This window comes from Amblyomma mixtum, chromosome 5 (genome assembly GCF_055824585.1).
Source record: "Amblyomma mixtum isolate Tamu chromosome 5, ASM5582458v1, whole genome shotgun sequence".
Lineage (NCBI taxonomy): Eukaryota > Metazoa > Arthropoda > Arachnida > Ixodida > Ixodidae > Amblyomma > Amblyomma mixtum.
Window position 1 is genome coordinate 33,927,083 of NC_143016.1, and position 17,555 is coordinate 33,944,637.

Below are 17,555 nucleotides of genomic sequence, written 5' to 3' on the forward strand. Positions count from 1 at the left end.
CCTGACCGCGGCGGCTGCGTTTCGATGGAGGCGTAATGCAAAAGGCACCCATGTGCTGTGCGATGTCAATGCACGTTAAAGATCCCCAGGCGGTCGAAATTATTTGAGAGACCTCCACTACGGCACCTCTTCCTTTCTACTTTCACTCTCTCCTTTATCCCTTTCCTTACGGCGTGGTTCGGTTGTCCACAGAGATAACTGAGACAGTAACTGCGTCATTACTCTTCACAAAAAAAAACTTTTTATATCATTTTGCCCTCCACTGCAGCACCTCTTTCTTCTTTCACACCCCCCTTCATTCCTACCTTCAAGGCGCGATTGAGGCGTCCACCGAGAAGTGAGACAGTTCCTGCGCCCTTCCTTTACCTCAAAACCAATTTTAAGGGCTCTGGAATAACTTAAGACCACCTGGAGCTCTTTAACGCGCACTGAAATCTCACACAGCACGGGCGCCTTCTGCGTTGCGTCTCAGTCGAAACACGGCTGCCGCTGCCACGACTGAACTCGCGTCCTCGGGCTCAGCAACCGAGCGCACTAACCACTATTCCCTTCACTATGCCCTTCTTTAGCTCCCTTCACGACTTCGGTCGAGGTGTGCACGCAGAAGTGAGACAGTTATTGCGTCTTCCGTCAAAGTCGTTTTAGAGCGAGAGCTTTACTCCTCGGGGTACAACTTCCAATTTCGATGCGAATGAGACAATGACCTTGAACGCCTCACAAGGTCAAACCAAATTGCTTGGTGGTATGGCCCAAATTATGGTAGTATGACCCAATGAACTTATGACTATAACCATTGGGCACCTGACCTTGAACTTTGACTTTGACCTCATTACAGGTGACCTCATTACAATGACATTACGGGTGCATACCTGCGGGGCCACCTGGAGCACACGAAGCGTCCGAAGTCGACGCACGGCTGAGCGCCGGGCTCACTGTCGCTCTGGGCGCCCAGTTGGGATGCGTGCTCGCGGCACCCGTATGTCTTGCACAATTCCACGTCGTGCACGATGGGAGCCCGCGACCAAAAGAAACTCAGGGCCACCAGCGCCATCGCCACCGCCGCCACGGCCAACATGCTGGCCAGTAGAACCATTGCACACGGACGCTCCACGTCCTTGCCCCGATAGAAACCGTTGCGCCTGGACAGCTGGCCGGGCATGTGCATGGCTCCGAGGGCCTGCGTAGCAGCGGTCTCCGATGTCGCGCAATCGTGAACACATCGCTGTCATGAACACGCTAATGTCTCCTGCTTAGCGCTTGCCGGGTCTTCTGTTAGATTAAATGCAACATAAAGAGGCGCTAAAGACTAACTTCAGCCAAGACCTTCGACTACCCGCGCAGAACAGAATCAAGACAGGAGTAAGTTGAAGTCCGTCCGCCATTTGAATCATATGCGTAGCTTGAAAATATCTGGATCATTTCACGACGACTTGACTGGGCTATGATGGCTAAGCTAATACCGGACGAAGCCAACATGCACAAATCACCAAAGGACATAATCGCATTGGCATTCAATTTATTTCGTCACGTGGTGTAACTGACAAGCGAGTTACTGAAATGGCCCGATGTCTCGCACATCTGCGTTTTGTTAGCAAGTAAAGCTCTCGAGCGCATCATTAAGCGCATCGTATTCTGCAGCATGCAGACATGTCAAAATTATAGTCGCATCCAACTTTGTCTTTGCAATTTGAATTCGTAAAGAGTGCAAAAATGCTACACTAGAAAAACATCGCATAAGGTTTGAGCAAGTCAATTTTGATGCTACACTGGTGAAACATGTAAGAGAGAAAGTTCGGATATGACTTTTGGAAGCAGAACTTCAACACAACACGTCCATTATTAGTTAGTTATGTAAGGTGAACAAAAGTCTAGTACTTCAAAGTTGTTATATTTCGTTTTTGCAGCTGCTGCAGTTGCGGAACAACGCGCCAATATAATGCACACTGCGTATTGAAGAGATTATAAAGAGGAATGAACTGATACTCCCAAGTACACGCTACAGCAAACTGCACAGTCGGTTATGTGATTTTTGGTGCAATGAAATACAATATACCAAGTATGTCAATGGTAAGCCTTCTCGCAAAAGTAGCGCACAGAACTCATAGTTATAAAATTTGAAATAAGGGAAATTAATCTCTATTCCTTCTACTCTTTCGATTTTGATGCGTACTTTTTTTTTAACCTCGTGCCTTTAAAAATCGCACATGTGCCTTGAAAAATCGCTAGATTCTGACTTGGTCGGTTTTTTATCGATGTGGACTGCCTAGTGGACTGCCTTAAGTGGACTGCCTAGTGAAGCCACTGCTCGATTCTCTCGTGTGCAGAAAGACGCGCCGCCGTCGTATCAGGTCCGGGACACGCACCATCTCTCGAAGACTCTGGAGAGTCCGGCTGTGGAGTGCTAGGTTCTGCCTCGTGGGGCTGGTGATGGGCGGAGACTGCACTGGGCTGGGCGTGTGCTCAGACAGCGGCGTCGATATTGAGGGGGATCTCGGCCGGCCCCATCGATACGCCACGGAGCGAAGATTGTCCAGCATACTTGACGGGACATTCGCAGGCGGCGAATCTGCCGGCGACACCACCTGCATGTGTGCGGTGCCCTTTAGAACATCTAACCACTGCCTAACAGCGACTGGAATGTGGTACGCATGTTGGCACTAGTTGCACATCATGGCACAGCTGCAATGTGTTCAACTTGCTTGCTGAGATGCTGCAATACAGCGGCTTGGTCATTGGCCTTGGAATTGGGAATTAGATTTCGTATAGTATTACCTGACCCACATCAGGTATTGGTTTTGAAGTTTGAAGTTTATTCTCAGTTTCCTCACACAGAAACTAAAGCATCCCGAACAAAAGGTGCTTCCTTGCACCCGACTAGCTTCAGGGCCCCATACAACCTGTACAGAGGGGAAACATCGCGGTAAATGCCATGAAATCAAGGCGGAGGCTTGGGCAAGTTCGTACATCATATATAAGTAAAACAGCCCTCGACACGGGACGAAGGAAGAATACAGCGCCTTGTGCTGTGTTGTTCTTCCTTCGTCCCGTGTCTAGCGCTGTTTTACTTATATATGCCATGAAATTGTTCCCTCCACTCAAAGACGCAAATTAAAAGTGGAAAGATACAACAGTAATAAGCACTCAAAAAGCTAAACAAATTAAAATTGGAAGAAAAAAACAGTAACAGCTGTGACAGGCACTCAAAAAGCTAAACATAATTCCTGACGTTGACGACAGTTTTAACTGGAAGCACTTAGTTCTACATTTCGGCCAGTGTACGCTTGAATACACCAAGTGATGTGTGCCGTTCAGTTACGGTAACAACATCTTCATTTTTGTTCAGAAGGATTGGTACTTGGGATTGTAGGTTTTGCGCACCGTAATTTGTTCTCAGCTTTGGTAGCCTGTATTGCTTTTTCATGAAATCAAATTTTGATTTATAATCATATATGTCTCTGCGAAATTGTCACGGTTTTTCCTCATTTTTGTTCTATATATAAATTTCGTTTGTTTTCATAAAGCTGATCCACCTTGAGTACTCCATAACTGCATAGAAAAGCATGTGTGCTTTCGCTGTAGTTCAAACCTTCTAGGGCACGGACCGATTTTTTCTGTATAATAAATATGTTTGCCCAGTTGGTAGTAGTAGTTGTGTCCCATACGAGAAGACAGTTATATATATGGGACTGAATCATTGTAAAATAAATAAGCGCTCTAAATTTCTCAGGAATTTTGTTTCTTATTCTCCATAATGCTCCTACCACTCGAGATCCTTTTAGTTTCAAATAGGTCGTATGTGCATTCCATAAGAGGTGCTCATGAAAGAAAACTCCTGGAAATTTTATCGCGTCTGTACGCTTTATCACATCACTTTAAAAATACAAGCAAAATTTCGTAGTAATTCTGGTATTACGACCTCTAAAAATAATGTATTTTGTTTTGCTTGTGTATAGCTCCAATTCATTTGCAGTTAGCCATTAAGAGAGTTCACATAGCCAACTGTTGGCGTCTATTTCTAGTTTAGAGAGGCTGGGGACAGAAAAGAAGACATTCGTGTGATCTGCATAAAGGACCAATTCTTGTGTTAGTGGCTATATCATTAAGAGGTAACAGGTATAACATGTACAACAGGTGTAACAGGAAAGTCAAAGTGTATCTGCTTCAAGCGCGCCGTCTGCTTGTCGTGAAGGAGAAGCCACCTTAACCTCACTCCGAAGAACGCGTACCAGCACTACCTCCTCTATTGATGGTCGCTAAACTACCAAAGTAGTGTGCTGCTGATCGTACGGCGTCTGGTTATCGAGATAATACATGCCGAAATGTGGCACAGCTCTACAGTGGCGATGGACGATAGCGTACACGTGAGTCTACTTAAGTGGAGTCGCATGTTTCAAATTAAAATGCCATGGGAGCGTTTGGGAGGCCGAGACCTTCGATACGAAGCAGAGGCCGCACATAAGCGCTTGCTTCTTGCATAAGCTTCGCTGTCTTAGCTGAGACACTGGAGCATGAATGCGCCCTTAGATTGTTTATCGGTATCACTGACACCCACTTGTAGGCCGTATGTATACAAAAATTATATATATACTTTACCCTAGCGAGAGAACTCACTGGTGACCTTATAAGGCACGTAAATGAAGAACTGCGAACTGTCTGATGAAAGATGGTCCCATAATTCGATTTACTGACATTTTTTTTAAGCGAAACCTTCGCTCGCCTAGCGGTGCCGATTTCTCCGCGACCGTACGAATGACCTTGAACAGGAGGAGCGGAGCTGCGTAAGTAACCACGTTACTTACCACGTGACTCGCAGTAGCCGCGCGCTCCGCCGTCGCCGCGGCCATGTCCTCTGCGCACTGCTGTCTCGCTATGGACGAAGCAAGTCAGCCGGTGCCGGTGTCCTTGCGAGTGGGCACTCGCTGACGTCGGCCGATACTGATCATCCGGTCGACATTGCCAACCGTGCGAGGATTTAGCAATCTACGGGGAGCGTAAACGCGCTAAACGGGCAGCCGAAACCGATGAAGAGTGGGAGCTTAGAAAGCAATGGAAAGGCGCATAACTGGCTCCCCCGGGACAACGGACACCTGTCGCGCTTTAAGCTACGTGGCGGTAGTGACAGAGGTGCGCTGCATGCATTGGCATTGACAACAATGTGGCAGAAATGCGGCACTGAAGCCTTAGGCCTTCGGCGTTCATTGTGTTCATTGGCGTTGACAACGTTTTAGACACCGATGATTCCGAGGAAAAGAACGCCTAACTGGCTCCCTGGGTCAATGAACGCCTGAATCGCGCTTTGAGGTATGTTGCGGTGGTGAGACAGAAACGGCCAGCGTAGCAGCCAGCCAGCCAGCATGCAGTCAGCCTAGGCATGTCTGCATGTCTAGCCAGACCTAACCACAGCTAAACCGAGGGTTAACCAGATACCAAAGCTTTCGCTTGCATAACCGGGATTAGTTGAGCTGAGCCGCAGCCATTTTTTTTTTTGTTTTGCGTATACATGACTCACCAAAGCCGTACATCACAACAGATCCATGGTAAATAAATTATAAATTCATGCTTATTCATTAATGCGTGTGAAAGCGCCAGATCTCTAGTGGGTGTGGAGGCAAAATAAACATGCCAGCTGTTTTAAACAAATACATGCCATGGTAGATCAGTGGGGTTCGCTTTGGGCTGCCGATCCTAAGGTTGCGGAATGAAATCCCTAGCGCTGCAACCGCATGTCTGTCGGAGCGAACTTCAACAACGTACGTGTGGTGTAGACCCGAAGCCACCGTCTCTACCCGGCACCTGCCAAGGGGCTGAGTAAGGCGGAGGAGCGAACTCTGCGGCGTCTGCAGACAGGAACTCTTTTCTGTCCTACCATAGCAAAACACTTCGATCCGAACACAGATGGGCGCTGCCCGCACTGTGGAGAGATCTGCGATATCTTTCACATGGTGTGTGCATGTACTCAGAATCCTCACCTTCCCCCTCCCCCCCACCCGAGAGGCATGGGAGACTGCCCTCCTCAAGTGCTCCACACTGGAGTCCCAAAGGGCTCTAGTAAAGCGGGCGCGAGACGGGGCCTCGTCGTGCGGTGTCCCGGACTAAGGATACCGACCATGCAGCAGGGTTTTTTGACCCTCAAACTCTCTTTGAATATTGAAGTTTTTCACCACCGCCACCACCGAAGAATCCCAGGGGAACAAAATACATCCGGAGCCTTACATTAAGTTATCCCTATTAATGAGCCGACCCAATGGCTAACTGCCTTAACTGCATTTTAGATCCTGAAGCCAAAAGCCATATTTTGACGTCTAAAAGCATTCAATGCGATTCTGTCGGGCTCGCTATTTCCCATTGCTACGCCTCAGCGCGAAGGTTTTCGTATGTTTAATACAGACTAATACATGAATGTCGCAGCGAAAATGGGTCGCAGCAGCAGAATCGTAACATCATGCCTTGGATACGGCGGCGAAGGCTGCCGGACTCGACACTGGGGTGGGTGAGAAAAGGCTTGGTTCCCGGGTCACGCTCACGCGCACGTCAGAGTGCTCGTCGACGAGCGGGGCGTCCGGCTGGTAGAGCGAAGAAAGCGCCCGTTCCGGGGCCAGTATGGCGTCAATAGACATCGATCTCCCTGCCCTGGCCTGCTGTTTCAGCTGCTGGTGTGATGGCGAAGCCGCGGCTTCACTCGAGGCCGAAGCCAGCGGCAGAACACACATCTCACTGGTGGACGCTGAGCCGGCCCTCGGCGACAAGGCTTCTCCGGACAGACGACGTGCCCCCTGAAAGCTGCTCTCGGAGGCTGCCCGTCCACGCCCGTCTGCTGTCGGCCATGTTGAAGAGGCCGTGCTGGTTGCAGACGGACGTCGTCTGATGAAGCGGGGAGGTAAACGCGGAGTAGCATCGACACTGACCCCTTTGTAAGGTGAGCGCGATCCTTCGCTCCGACTGCTGGCTAGACTGGGGGCTCGCAATCGCAGCGAAGATGCAGCAGCGCCAGCATTGTCCGCTCCATCCGGGGGTGTTGTGGCCTCTGGACAGCATAAGGAGACTCTACGTCTAGCAGATGACTGTGCCGCTGGTGGTTTGTGATCCAGGGGCGATGGACTGAACGTAGTTCGGGACGCCGCGCGCGCCGCAGAAGGCGTGTCTAAGAGTACTGCCTTCTGAGCCGGCGATGTCTTCTCCGGATCGGAATTGGTAGGAACAGGACCCCCGCGCCGCTCACGAGGAGACATGGGTAAGGCGGCCTGTTTTGATAAGTCAGACAAGGACACTTCGATAGCCTTGGTGAGCGATGGCTTGCGTGAAAGAGGCGTCCTAGGGCTCTCCAAGTCGGCCGATACGCGAGTCGGAGCTCGCTTGTTGTCTGGGGACACTGTGGTCGGTTCACGACCAGCGATTCCTGACTTGGAGGTACATCGCTGCTTTGTCAAGTCAGACAAGGAGACGGTGCTGGCGTCCGTGAGTGATGTCTTGCGTGAAAGAGGCGTCCTAGGGCTTTCCAAGTCTGCTGATACGCGAGTCGGAGCTCGCCCGTTCTCTGGGGACGCTACAGTCTGTTCACAGCCAGCGATTCCTGGCTTCGAGGTACGTCGTTGTAGGCTCCCCAAGGATGCCGATTGAACACTTTGCTGAGTCCTGGCGCTTTTGGTGTCAGGCGACACGACTGAGCCACTAGATTTCTTCCCCAAGCGTTCCTTGCCACCGCTTGAGCCCGAGACCGAAGAGCCCTTGCGCAGCGTACTATCTGGGCCGAGTTGATCCACCGGAAGGTCGGTGGCTTTGTTTTCCGCGTCAGGCGCCAGCAGGTGCGAACGCGAAGTGGGCACTTCGGAAGTGCCTCCGTGAACGACGGCATCGTTCGCGCTTACCGACGGTCTGCCGACATACTCCTGCCGAACGAGGCGTCGAGACCGCAGATCACTCGAAGGCTGACCGCTGACGGCTGAGGATGTCCGACTGGATTTCTCTCGATCTCGTGCGTCTGACTGCCGGCGTCGCTTGTCTGACATGTCACTGCGGCGACTGGCTTGGCGAAGTACAAGGCAGTGTTCTAAAAGGGAGCTTCGGCGCTGCGCGTGACGAAATGCGCATGCCATCGTAACACCTTGCTGGCGCACGATTCTTCTTCTTCTGTCCATTCTTCGATATAAACACGTGGAAGGAATGTGATCTTATTGAAAAACCCAGCACTGGTTGCCCAGTAAAGTAAGGAAACGAACAAGAGGTGGTATCCAGATTTTAAACGTGGGTGAAGTGTGAATTCGCTAATCTACTAGATTTTAGGTAATCAAATGAAGCACTGGGAAGGACAACGCTTCATCGAACAAAGATCTCCACGAAGCCTGCAGCGTGCTATAGTTCCGTACATTGTTCCCCGCACGGAGTAAGATGGATGCCGCCATCGCCATCGAGAAAACTGTGCCGTCCAGCTTAGAGTTTGGTCGGTCGGTCGGTCGGTCGGTCGGTCGGTCGGTCGGTCGGTCGGTCGGTCGGTCGGTCGGTCGGTCGGTCGGTCGGTCGGTCGGTCGGTCGGTCGGTCGGTCGGTCGGTCGGTCGGTCGGTCGGTCGGTCGGTCGGTCGGTCGGTCGGTCGGTCGGTCGGTCGGTCGGTCGGTCGGTCGGTCGGTCGGTCGGTCGGTCGGTCGGTCGGTCGGTCGGTCGGTCGGTCGGTCGGTCGGTCGGTCGGTCGGTCGGTCGGTCGGTCGGTCGGTCGGTCGGTCGGTCGGTCGGTCGGTCGGTCGGTCGGTCGGTCGGTCGGTCGGTCGGTCGGTCGGTCGGTCGGTCGGTCGGTCGGTCGGTCGGTCGGTCGGTCGGTCGGTCGGTCGGTCGGTCGGTCGGTCGGTCGGTCGGTCGGTCGGTCGGTCGGTCGGTCGGTCGGTCGGTCGGTCGGTCGGTCGGTCGGTCGGTCGGTCGGTCGGTCGGTCGGTCGGTCGGTCGGTCGGTCGGTCGGTCGGTCGGTCGGTCGGTCGGTCGGTCGGTCGGTCGGTCGGTCGGTCGGTCGGTCGGTCGGTCGGTCGGTCGGTCGGTCGGTCGGTCGGTCGGTCGGTCGGTCGGTCGGTCGGTCGGTCGGTCGGTCGGTCGGTCGGTCGGTCGGTCGGTCGGTCGGTCGGTCGGTCGGTCGGTCGGTTGGTTGGCCTCAAGTAGAATGGCACATACCCACTACGGGGGAGTGGCCAAGACACAGGCGGTGAACTGTTGGAATAATTAGGAGTTTTAGAGGAAAAGGAGTATTAATAGGGTATAGGCTGACAATTTGGACGACGCAACGAAAGGGGTCCTGTTAGCTGGGAGATCGAAGATGGGACGACGGCTTTATGTGCAAATTTGAATGCATCATATGGAATGGTTCAATTTTGTATTGTCTGAAAGAGAGACAGAAAAAAAATAAATCAAATAAAATAAAATAAAATAAAAAATAATAATAATGAATGAACTGTTTGATAATCAGAAAAATGAAAACAAATAGAAAAATAAATAAATAAAATTAATATTAGCATGGGAGTCGATGTGTTTCTAGAAGAAATTTTTGAACTGCACAGCGCGCACTCCTGTTGCTTCGTCCAAGCGAAGTAGCGCCAAAGGAAAGAACAACCTCAGTGGTCACAGGCAGACCCAGCTGGTGAAACGGAATTTTTAATAGGCGCCTCCTCAAAGAAGAGAATCGGCGGCAGAACAGCAGGTAGTGATCCACTGTCTCAAGCTCGGCACAAAATGGGCACAGTTGAGCAGATCTGTGAAGGTAGAAATTTAGCAGAGGAACTCGGCATCGCAAACGCGTGAAAGAGACCTCCAGTCTGCGCGAACTCCAGTCTTTGCTACTCCAAGGGTGCAGAAGGTGCCGATATTCGGGAGATGAAGTAAGCGCCGAGGCTGAAAATTCCTGAAATATTGTGTAACTGCGAAACCTCACCGCAGCTGTATATGCGCAAGTTGGCAGGACAGCAATTATTGGGCCACAGAGAGAGGCCCTTGCTAATGAATCAGCAACCTCATTTAACTGAATGCCCACATGACCCGGTACCCAAAGCAACCTCACCGAATATAGATGGAGCGGGATCAGCTGCTTAAAGAGGCGTAATGCCCGAGACTCAGACGGTGATGATAATGAAAAGCAAATAGATAGAGAGTTATAGTGCAGCAACTGCTGTGCACCATAGTTTGCTGATTGCCTTTCCTGGGCCAACTGGCCACTTGCATTTTGCATTTTGGCGATTGATTGTGATGTACGGACATAACGGTGCCTTGGATTCGTTTTAAGGCAGTGGATTTAAAAGAAACGTCAGGAAAGGATAACCTGTAAAAAGACTCAGATACTTTTTTTTAACGAGCTTTATTTCTTCTTTATAACAAGGTAAAAAAAAAATTACGGTCAAACGAAAAACGTGTACGGGGTTGAGCGCGTGGCCGCATTCACGATGCAGCAGTTTTATTGTGAAAGCAATACTACTCCCAAAAACGGCCTTTCGCGTAGCGGCGGCCACTTGGCATGTTTGACCTTTAGAATGACCCCTGACGTCATATCATGCCTAGTGAAGTCACAGCGTGACGTCATACCAGGAGCGAGAGACGGGCTACCAACTCGGCTCGTCGGGTAACGGCGGCCGCTTGGCACGGTGCGCCGCGCTCTTCCCACTAGAGGCTCTGCATATCATGTAGAGTTATTCGTTTTCGGGTTTTATATTTTTTCAAATTGGGGGGGGGGGTAAAAATCGGGCGTTATTTTTCGGCTTCATAATAGGGAAGAAATCAGGTTTTTCGTAGAAAAGTTCCAGAATTCGGGTTTTATCGAATTAAATTTGCAAAGTAATAATTTATTCGATTTACTCTAACTGGTATGTAACAATTACGGCTATATTTTGGGCTGCTTTCAAGAAAGTATTGAAAAATTTTGCGTTTCTTTGGTAATTAATTATTACTCGCAGTGAGAGGCAACGGTCAGTTTTGAGAAAAGAAACATTTTCTTCACGAGGGCTGATCATCGACGTTCTACACGTCCTTATTAAGATACATAATCATCTGCATGCGAAACGTGTCGGTTTCCATCCGAGCCCTGTCTGGTCTCGGCAGGTACCTTAGCTGAGAGAACGTTCGCTCAACGTCACAGCTGCCATTAGCTAGGCACAACAATGACAACGCTGCATTTGCTAGTCTTGGGTAACGCACTGTTGCGTCGTTCCAATAGTCCATCATTTCAACACCTTCATTTGTGGGGCTTGCTTCTAGCAAGTACTGGCTAAACTCCTCGCGAAGCGAGCCTACATCGGTCATGACGGAAATAAAGAGAGGTCGGTAGTCATCAAACGACTGACTCAGCAGCCGCTTCTGGAACCGATCGAGTACAGCTCCCAGTTTCCACAGTGTCAACATAGTTTTCGTCTTTGTCTGAGACGTTCCGTTTCAAAGTGCAGTCATATTTTGTGGAGATTTTGGCCCAAAACTTCGGGAAAAATCGCGTTTTACCCGATATTTTAGGAACTCGTTCGGGGTGCAAAAATCGGGTAAAATCGGGTTTTACCACAAAGTAAATAAATAAATTAAAAATCCCCTGTGCCCCTTGGTTTATGTGGCTGTTGGCTTCTTTCATATTTATAACGAGCCCTTCGTTCGCCTTCCCTTGCTTGCTTAATTGCTTAGCGAGGGCCTCGGTTCTGGCAGCCTTGACGCCATAGAAAGCATAAGAGGGTTCTCACGCAGCTTCCACCCTCTCCGTTCGATGACGTTCTACGTCACACCTGCGGTAACTCAGGACGTTCTACGTCCGCCGCTTATGAACGTGGGTGGCGCTGATGAACACTCTCAAAGTTAGGTTACTTGTAAACATAAATACCCCCGAAAGCAGAAGATTTGACAGCCGTCGCCGTAGCTCAGAGGTAGAGCACCGGACGCGTAATTCGGAGGTCGTGGGTTCGGATCCCACCGGCGGCAGTGGTTGTTTTTTCTTCTGCTTTTCTAATCAATTAGCTTTAAGCGATAACATATTGCGTAATATTCTGAATTGATCAACACCACAAAGTAAATAAATAAATTAAAAATCCCCTGTGCACCTTGGTTTCTGTGGCTGTTGGCTTCTGTCATATTTATAACGAGCCCCTCACCCCCTTCCCTTGTTTGCTTAACCCTATGCATATGCAGTACAAAATTCAGGGGGCACTTTGATTGTCTAAAGTGCGTAGAGGCGGAAGCGTTTTCCGTACCACTTTCGTTGCTTCTGTGGCACTGGTGGCGTCACATATAATTGAGTACTAATTACTAAGGGATTACAGATCACTAATTAATGGTTAATTACTGATTAATGTCTGAATACTAATTAAATGCTAATTAATGACGCTTAAGCTTCGCCTTTAGAAGTGGAACGCGACAGCGTGTTGTAGTGCTGCCAGGGTGTCCACGGATAGCCACCACCCGTTCGGCGCGATGCGTTGACCTTTGAACACAACGCTTTTTTGAGGAAACGAAATGGCGCAGTAATTCTCTGTCATCTCGGTGGACACCTTAACCGCACCGTAGAGGAAGGGAGGAAGTGGGAGTGAAAGAAGACAAAGAGGGCCCGTAATGAAGACAATGAAAATTGTATTTCAGGAAAGGAAATTACGCAGTAACTGTAACAGTTGAGAGCCAAATTAAAAGGATAGTAGCAAAGGAAAATGAAAAAATGGAGAAGTCATTCGAAGAGCTCAAACAGCACGGGGCCATCCTCGGCGCTAGACTAGAGAACCTCGAGTCGGTAGTGTGCAGACAACTCGAACAGCTGACGAGGCACATCCAAGTCATAGGCCAGGCCTGTAATGGTAACATCCAAATTGATGGCCAATAGCACGTCGAAAATATGGCAATGGAACTGCCGCCATCTTGCCAGGAAACGATCGCTATTGCAACAGTACATCCTCAGCCAGGACTACCCGCCTTTAGCAATTGCAATGCAGGAGACGGGAGGGAACTGGAATATATCGGGATATAAGGGGTACGCTGCTAAGGATGGCAACGACACCAAGGTAGTAACGTATGTTAAAAGCAACGTCGCGGTAATCCAACACGACATTGGAAACCAGGAAACGGAGACAGTATGTGTAGAAATTTTAACTGGAAAAAAGAATAGGGGTAGCATATTCCTTCTAAATATTTACAGCCCACCAAAAAAGATGAAAGTAAAATTTGGCCCCATATTTAGAAGGGCAGCTAAACTCGCGGGGAAAAACCCCCTGATCATAATGGGCGATTTCAACGCCCGGCACCAGGAATGGGGTTACGTAAGCAACAACGCCAAGGGTCAAGCCCTACTGGATGATATAGTAGCATCCAATTTCTACATAGCCAATGACATCTCCTGTCCCACGAGGACTGGTAGCAGCGTTACAGCGGACACATCTCCCGACCTTACGCTATGTAGGAACGCTGGTATTGTGAAATGGCGGATTCGACAGGAAGATTTGGGTAGCGATCACTTTCTGCTGGAGCTCGAGCTCAGCAGAAAAGTCAGCGTGAAACCTACAACCTACAGGCAAGAGAAGCTTACGGATTGGTATAAATTCAGAGCTATCAGAGAAGAACATGAGCATAGTGACATAACCTGTATCCAGAACTGGACGGCAACGCTGCTTGAGCATGTAGAAAGGGCAACTGAGGAGGTTCAGGTAGATGACTCCCTAGATAGAATGGACAGCAGGCTCTTCAGCATGTTCAAAAGGAAGGAACAGCTAAATAACCAGCTGAAACGCCAAAGGTGGGACAGAAACCTAAGCAGGGAAATAGCTAGACACAATGTAGAATTAGAAAGGTATGCTCGACAGTTGGAATCTCAGAGATGGGATAACAGATGCGAGGAAATGGAGAAAAGCATGGGAAAATCTAGTACATGGCAGTTGCTCAAATTTCTTATAGACCCAAATAAATCTAAGACGGCTATGAGAACTGAGCAAATAAAAGCTAGGTATAAGTTTAATGGCACAGATGAGCAACTTATTGACACGCTCAAGTCACTGTATATTGCTCCCCATGGGGCCGCTAAATATGACGACTATAAGGGACAACCAAATGAGGAGTTGGATGCCCCCATATTAAAAGCCGAGGTCAGGATGGAACTGCTGAAGCTAAAACGAAGGTCAGCCCCGGGGCTCGACAGAGTAGAAAACAGAATGTTGAGAAATCTGGATGAAGAATCAATAAATAGCCTCACTAGGTATCTCAACCAAGTGTGGAAAGCAGGCGCTGTCCCCGAGGAGTGGAAGAAGGCCAAGATCACGCTTATACACAAGCAGGGCAAACCTCCGAGCTTGGAGAACCTCAGGCCGATCTCACTAACATCATGTGTAGGGAAACTGCTTGAGAAGGTCATCCTGACCAGACTGACCAAATACATGAAGGATAACGGCCTCTGGCCAGATGAAATGGTCGGATTTAGGCCTTGGCTCACCACCCAAGATACAATGCTAAGACTCTATGGAGATATAGTAGATCAGCTGGACCTCGGCAACCTGAAGGCGATCTTAGGTATAGATCTTAAGAAAGCCTTTGACAATGTCAGCCATGACGCCATCCTTGATGGGCTAAATGAGATAGCTGTAGGAAAAAACACCTATAACTACATCCGATCGTTCCTAAGGGACAGGACTGCTATCATTACCTTTCAGGGCATCACATCCGATGAGTTCCCCATGGGATGCAGAGGAACCCCACAAGGGGCTGTCCTCTCCCCATTTCTCTTTAATCTGGTAATGAGGGACCTTCCCCGCAAGCTTAGAGAGATAGAAGGCTTAAACATCAGCCTCTACGCAGATGATGTAAATGTCTGGCTAAACAAAGGAGGCGAATCAGAAATGAAAGAAAAGCTACAGAAGGCAGCGGATATCATTAACGAGCATGCGAAATGCGTGGGTCTCAGCTGCTCTCCGCAAAAGTCTGAGCTATTTGTAGCAATGAGCAAGCGCAGTCAAAGGATACCGGCAATCGAGGTTACACTTGAAAATAGAACGATACCAATTGTCGAGGAAATAAGAATCCTAGGCATGTATATTAACAGAAAAGAGAAAAACAAAAGTACGCTAGACAAGCTCAAAGCGCAAGCTGAACTTGTCGTCAGAGCCTTCAGAAAGGTATCTAGAAGGGGGGAAGGACTCTCAGAGTCCAGCAAACTAAGACTCACGCAGGCCTTCATCGTTAGCAGGATATGCTACGCAACCCCATTCCTGAAAATAAACAAAACCGAAGAAAAGGCATTAGACACAATCATCAGAAAATGTGTCAAACGAGCGCTAGGGCTGCCCATTTCCACGTCCAATGATATACTGGAGAAAATGGGCCTGCATAACAAATGGAGAGAACTGACTGAAGCGGTTAGAACATCGCAAATCGAAAGGCTAACATCCACACCCGCAGGAAGGAAATACCTAGAGCTAGCGAAATGGGCAACCGTAGATAGCACAGTGAACACCAGAACAGATCTGGGAAGAAAAATAAGAGAGCATCTTATTATCGCTCCCATACCTAGAAACATGCATCCCATCCACGACAAAGGCAGAAGGAAAAGCAGGGTCGCACAGCTGACTGCTAAGCTAGCCAAGATGCCACAGGGAACCGTGGCCTACACTGATGCCGCGGTAGGCACGCTAGGAGACACCGTCTCCGTAGCCGTCGGGGACTCAGGCAGAACGTTACGCGTTGTAAGACACCTTGACTTAAAACCCCTTGTGGCGGAGGAGGTTGCAATAGCGATCGCTCTAACAGCCAGGTACCAAATACGTAGTAAGCGACTGCAAAGCCGCAATTAGAAATTACAGCAAGGAACGCATCCACGAAATGGCGGCTAAATATCTAAAAGACTTTATCCCAGCCCACAATATTCTAATTATCTGGACCCCAGCCCACTCGGGTCTGGTTGGAAACGAGGCCGCCCACAGGCTCGCCCGCTCCTCTTTACCTCGGGGAGCCGTGGACACCTCATACGAATTCAGCACTAAAGAGGAAACCAATACCTTTAATAGCATCACAGACATTCAGAAAAAGAACAAAAGGATCTATCCTCCTCCGGATAGATCGCTTAGCTCGGCTGAGGCCTATGACTGGAGAAGACTCCAAGCTAGAAACTTCGCATCCCCGCTCTGGAGGAGCTGGACAGGAGGTGACACGAGGGAGGATGCGGAGGTGTGCGAGTTCTGCGGGCATACCGCTACACTCGAACACATACTATGGAGATGCCCCAGTGCCCCAGGATATGGCAGAATCAATAATGCAGAGGAATGGGAGACCATACTCAGAAGTGCCGACCTTAGCATACAACGATACGCTACCCGCCTGGCAGCAGAAGCTGCGCGACTATACCGTTGCTAGTCTTCCAGCTGCGACGCTGCCCCTCCCCGGACGCCTGCGTGCGGACCCGGAGGGGCACGGGTCTTCTTCTGGCGGAAATAAAGTTTCTTCACTCACTCACTGTCTCACATATCTCGGTGGACAGCCGTCAAAATTCAGGAGGGCATTTTTTGACCTAAAGTGGGATCACTGATGTCTGGTTAAGATATTAAGCTTCGACTGTAAGAGTTGAACGCGACAGCGTCTTGCAACGCTGCCAGGTATTCCATAGAACGCCATCGCCCATGCGGTTCTACGGCTCGTTCGTCGGTAAATTGGTTTTTGAGGAAAGGAAATGTATCTGCTCTCATATCTCGGTGGACACCTAAGCCTTGCCGGAAGGGAAGGGAGAAGAATGAGAGTGAGCTAAAACACTGTATTCACTAGACGCGCCTTTGTTCATTCCAAACCATCGAGCTGGCATGGCGGAGTGGATAGCATGCTCGTCTCGCACGCCGAAGACCGGGGTTCGATTCCCGAGCTCGACCAATTTCCTACTCGTTTTTATTTATTTATATGGCCTGACTAGAAAAGTTAATTAGGCTAATTGGGTAATTAAGCAATTAACTAAGGTCAGTTCCACTTACTTGGAGTACACTATACGATCCTTTCAATTGGTTGCATAGGTACTAGCCAAAGTACAATTGGCCCCGTTTGAAATTCGCGCACTGTGACGTCACGACCGTTTCGACAAATTGAAAAGCGTGACATTTCTGTCGACAACTGTTGCTTACAACGATGAGACATTAAAGGCTTCCGCCTTAAAACACCTGCTTTCGGAACCTACCAGGCTTAACCAAAGCCCCCACCATTTCTTTTTTTTTTTTGTCCGGTGCAGCTGCCCATCGAATCGAACTTAGCGCAAATGCAGAAACCCGCCGCAGTGGCTCAGTGGTTAAGGCGCTCGTCTACCGAGCCGTTGTACCCAGGTTCGAACCCGACCACGGCGGCCGTGTTTCGATGGAGGCGGAACGCAAAAGGCGCCCGTGTGCTGTGCGATGACAGTGCCCGTTAAGGATCCCCAGGTGGTCGAAATTATTCCGGAGACCTCCACTACGGCACCTCTTTCTCCCTCTTTCTTCTTTCACTCCCACCTTCCTCTCTTACCTTACGGCTCAGTTCAGATGTCCGCCGAGATACGTGAGGCAGATACTGCTCCATTTCCTTTCCTCAAAAACCAATTTACAAATGCAGAGGGAACTTCAGGCGATGCTCGGC

General features: G+C 49.5%; 1 protein-coding gene across 2 annotated transcripts in view; it reads right to left on the minus strand.

The window, feature by feature from the left end:
* LOC149341701 (uncharacterized) overlaps nucleotides 1-17,555 on the minus strand; it is a 70,446-nt gene that overhangs the window by 22,506 nt on the left and 30,385 nt on the right. For both annotated transcript variants that reach the window (XM_089543868.1, XM_089543867.1), the window contains exons 2-3: nucleotides 2,364-2,582; nucleotides 870-1,177 (exon numbers count right to left, since the gene is read on the minus strand). In XM_089543868.1, the coding sequence (XP_089399994.1) occupies nucleotides 870-1,177; nucleotides 2,364-2,537 (482 nt within the window). In that variant the 5' untranslated portion in view covers nucleotides 2,538-2,582. The remainder of the gene's footprint in view (nucleotides 1-869; nucleotides 1,178-2,363; nucleotides 2,583-17,555) is intronic.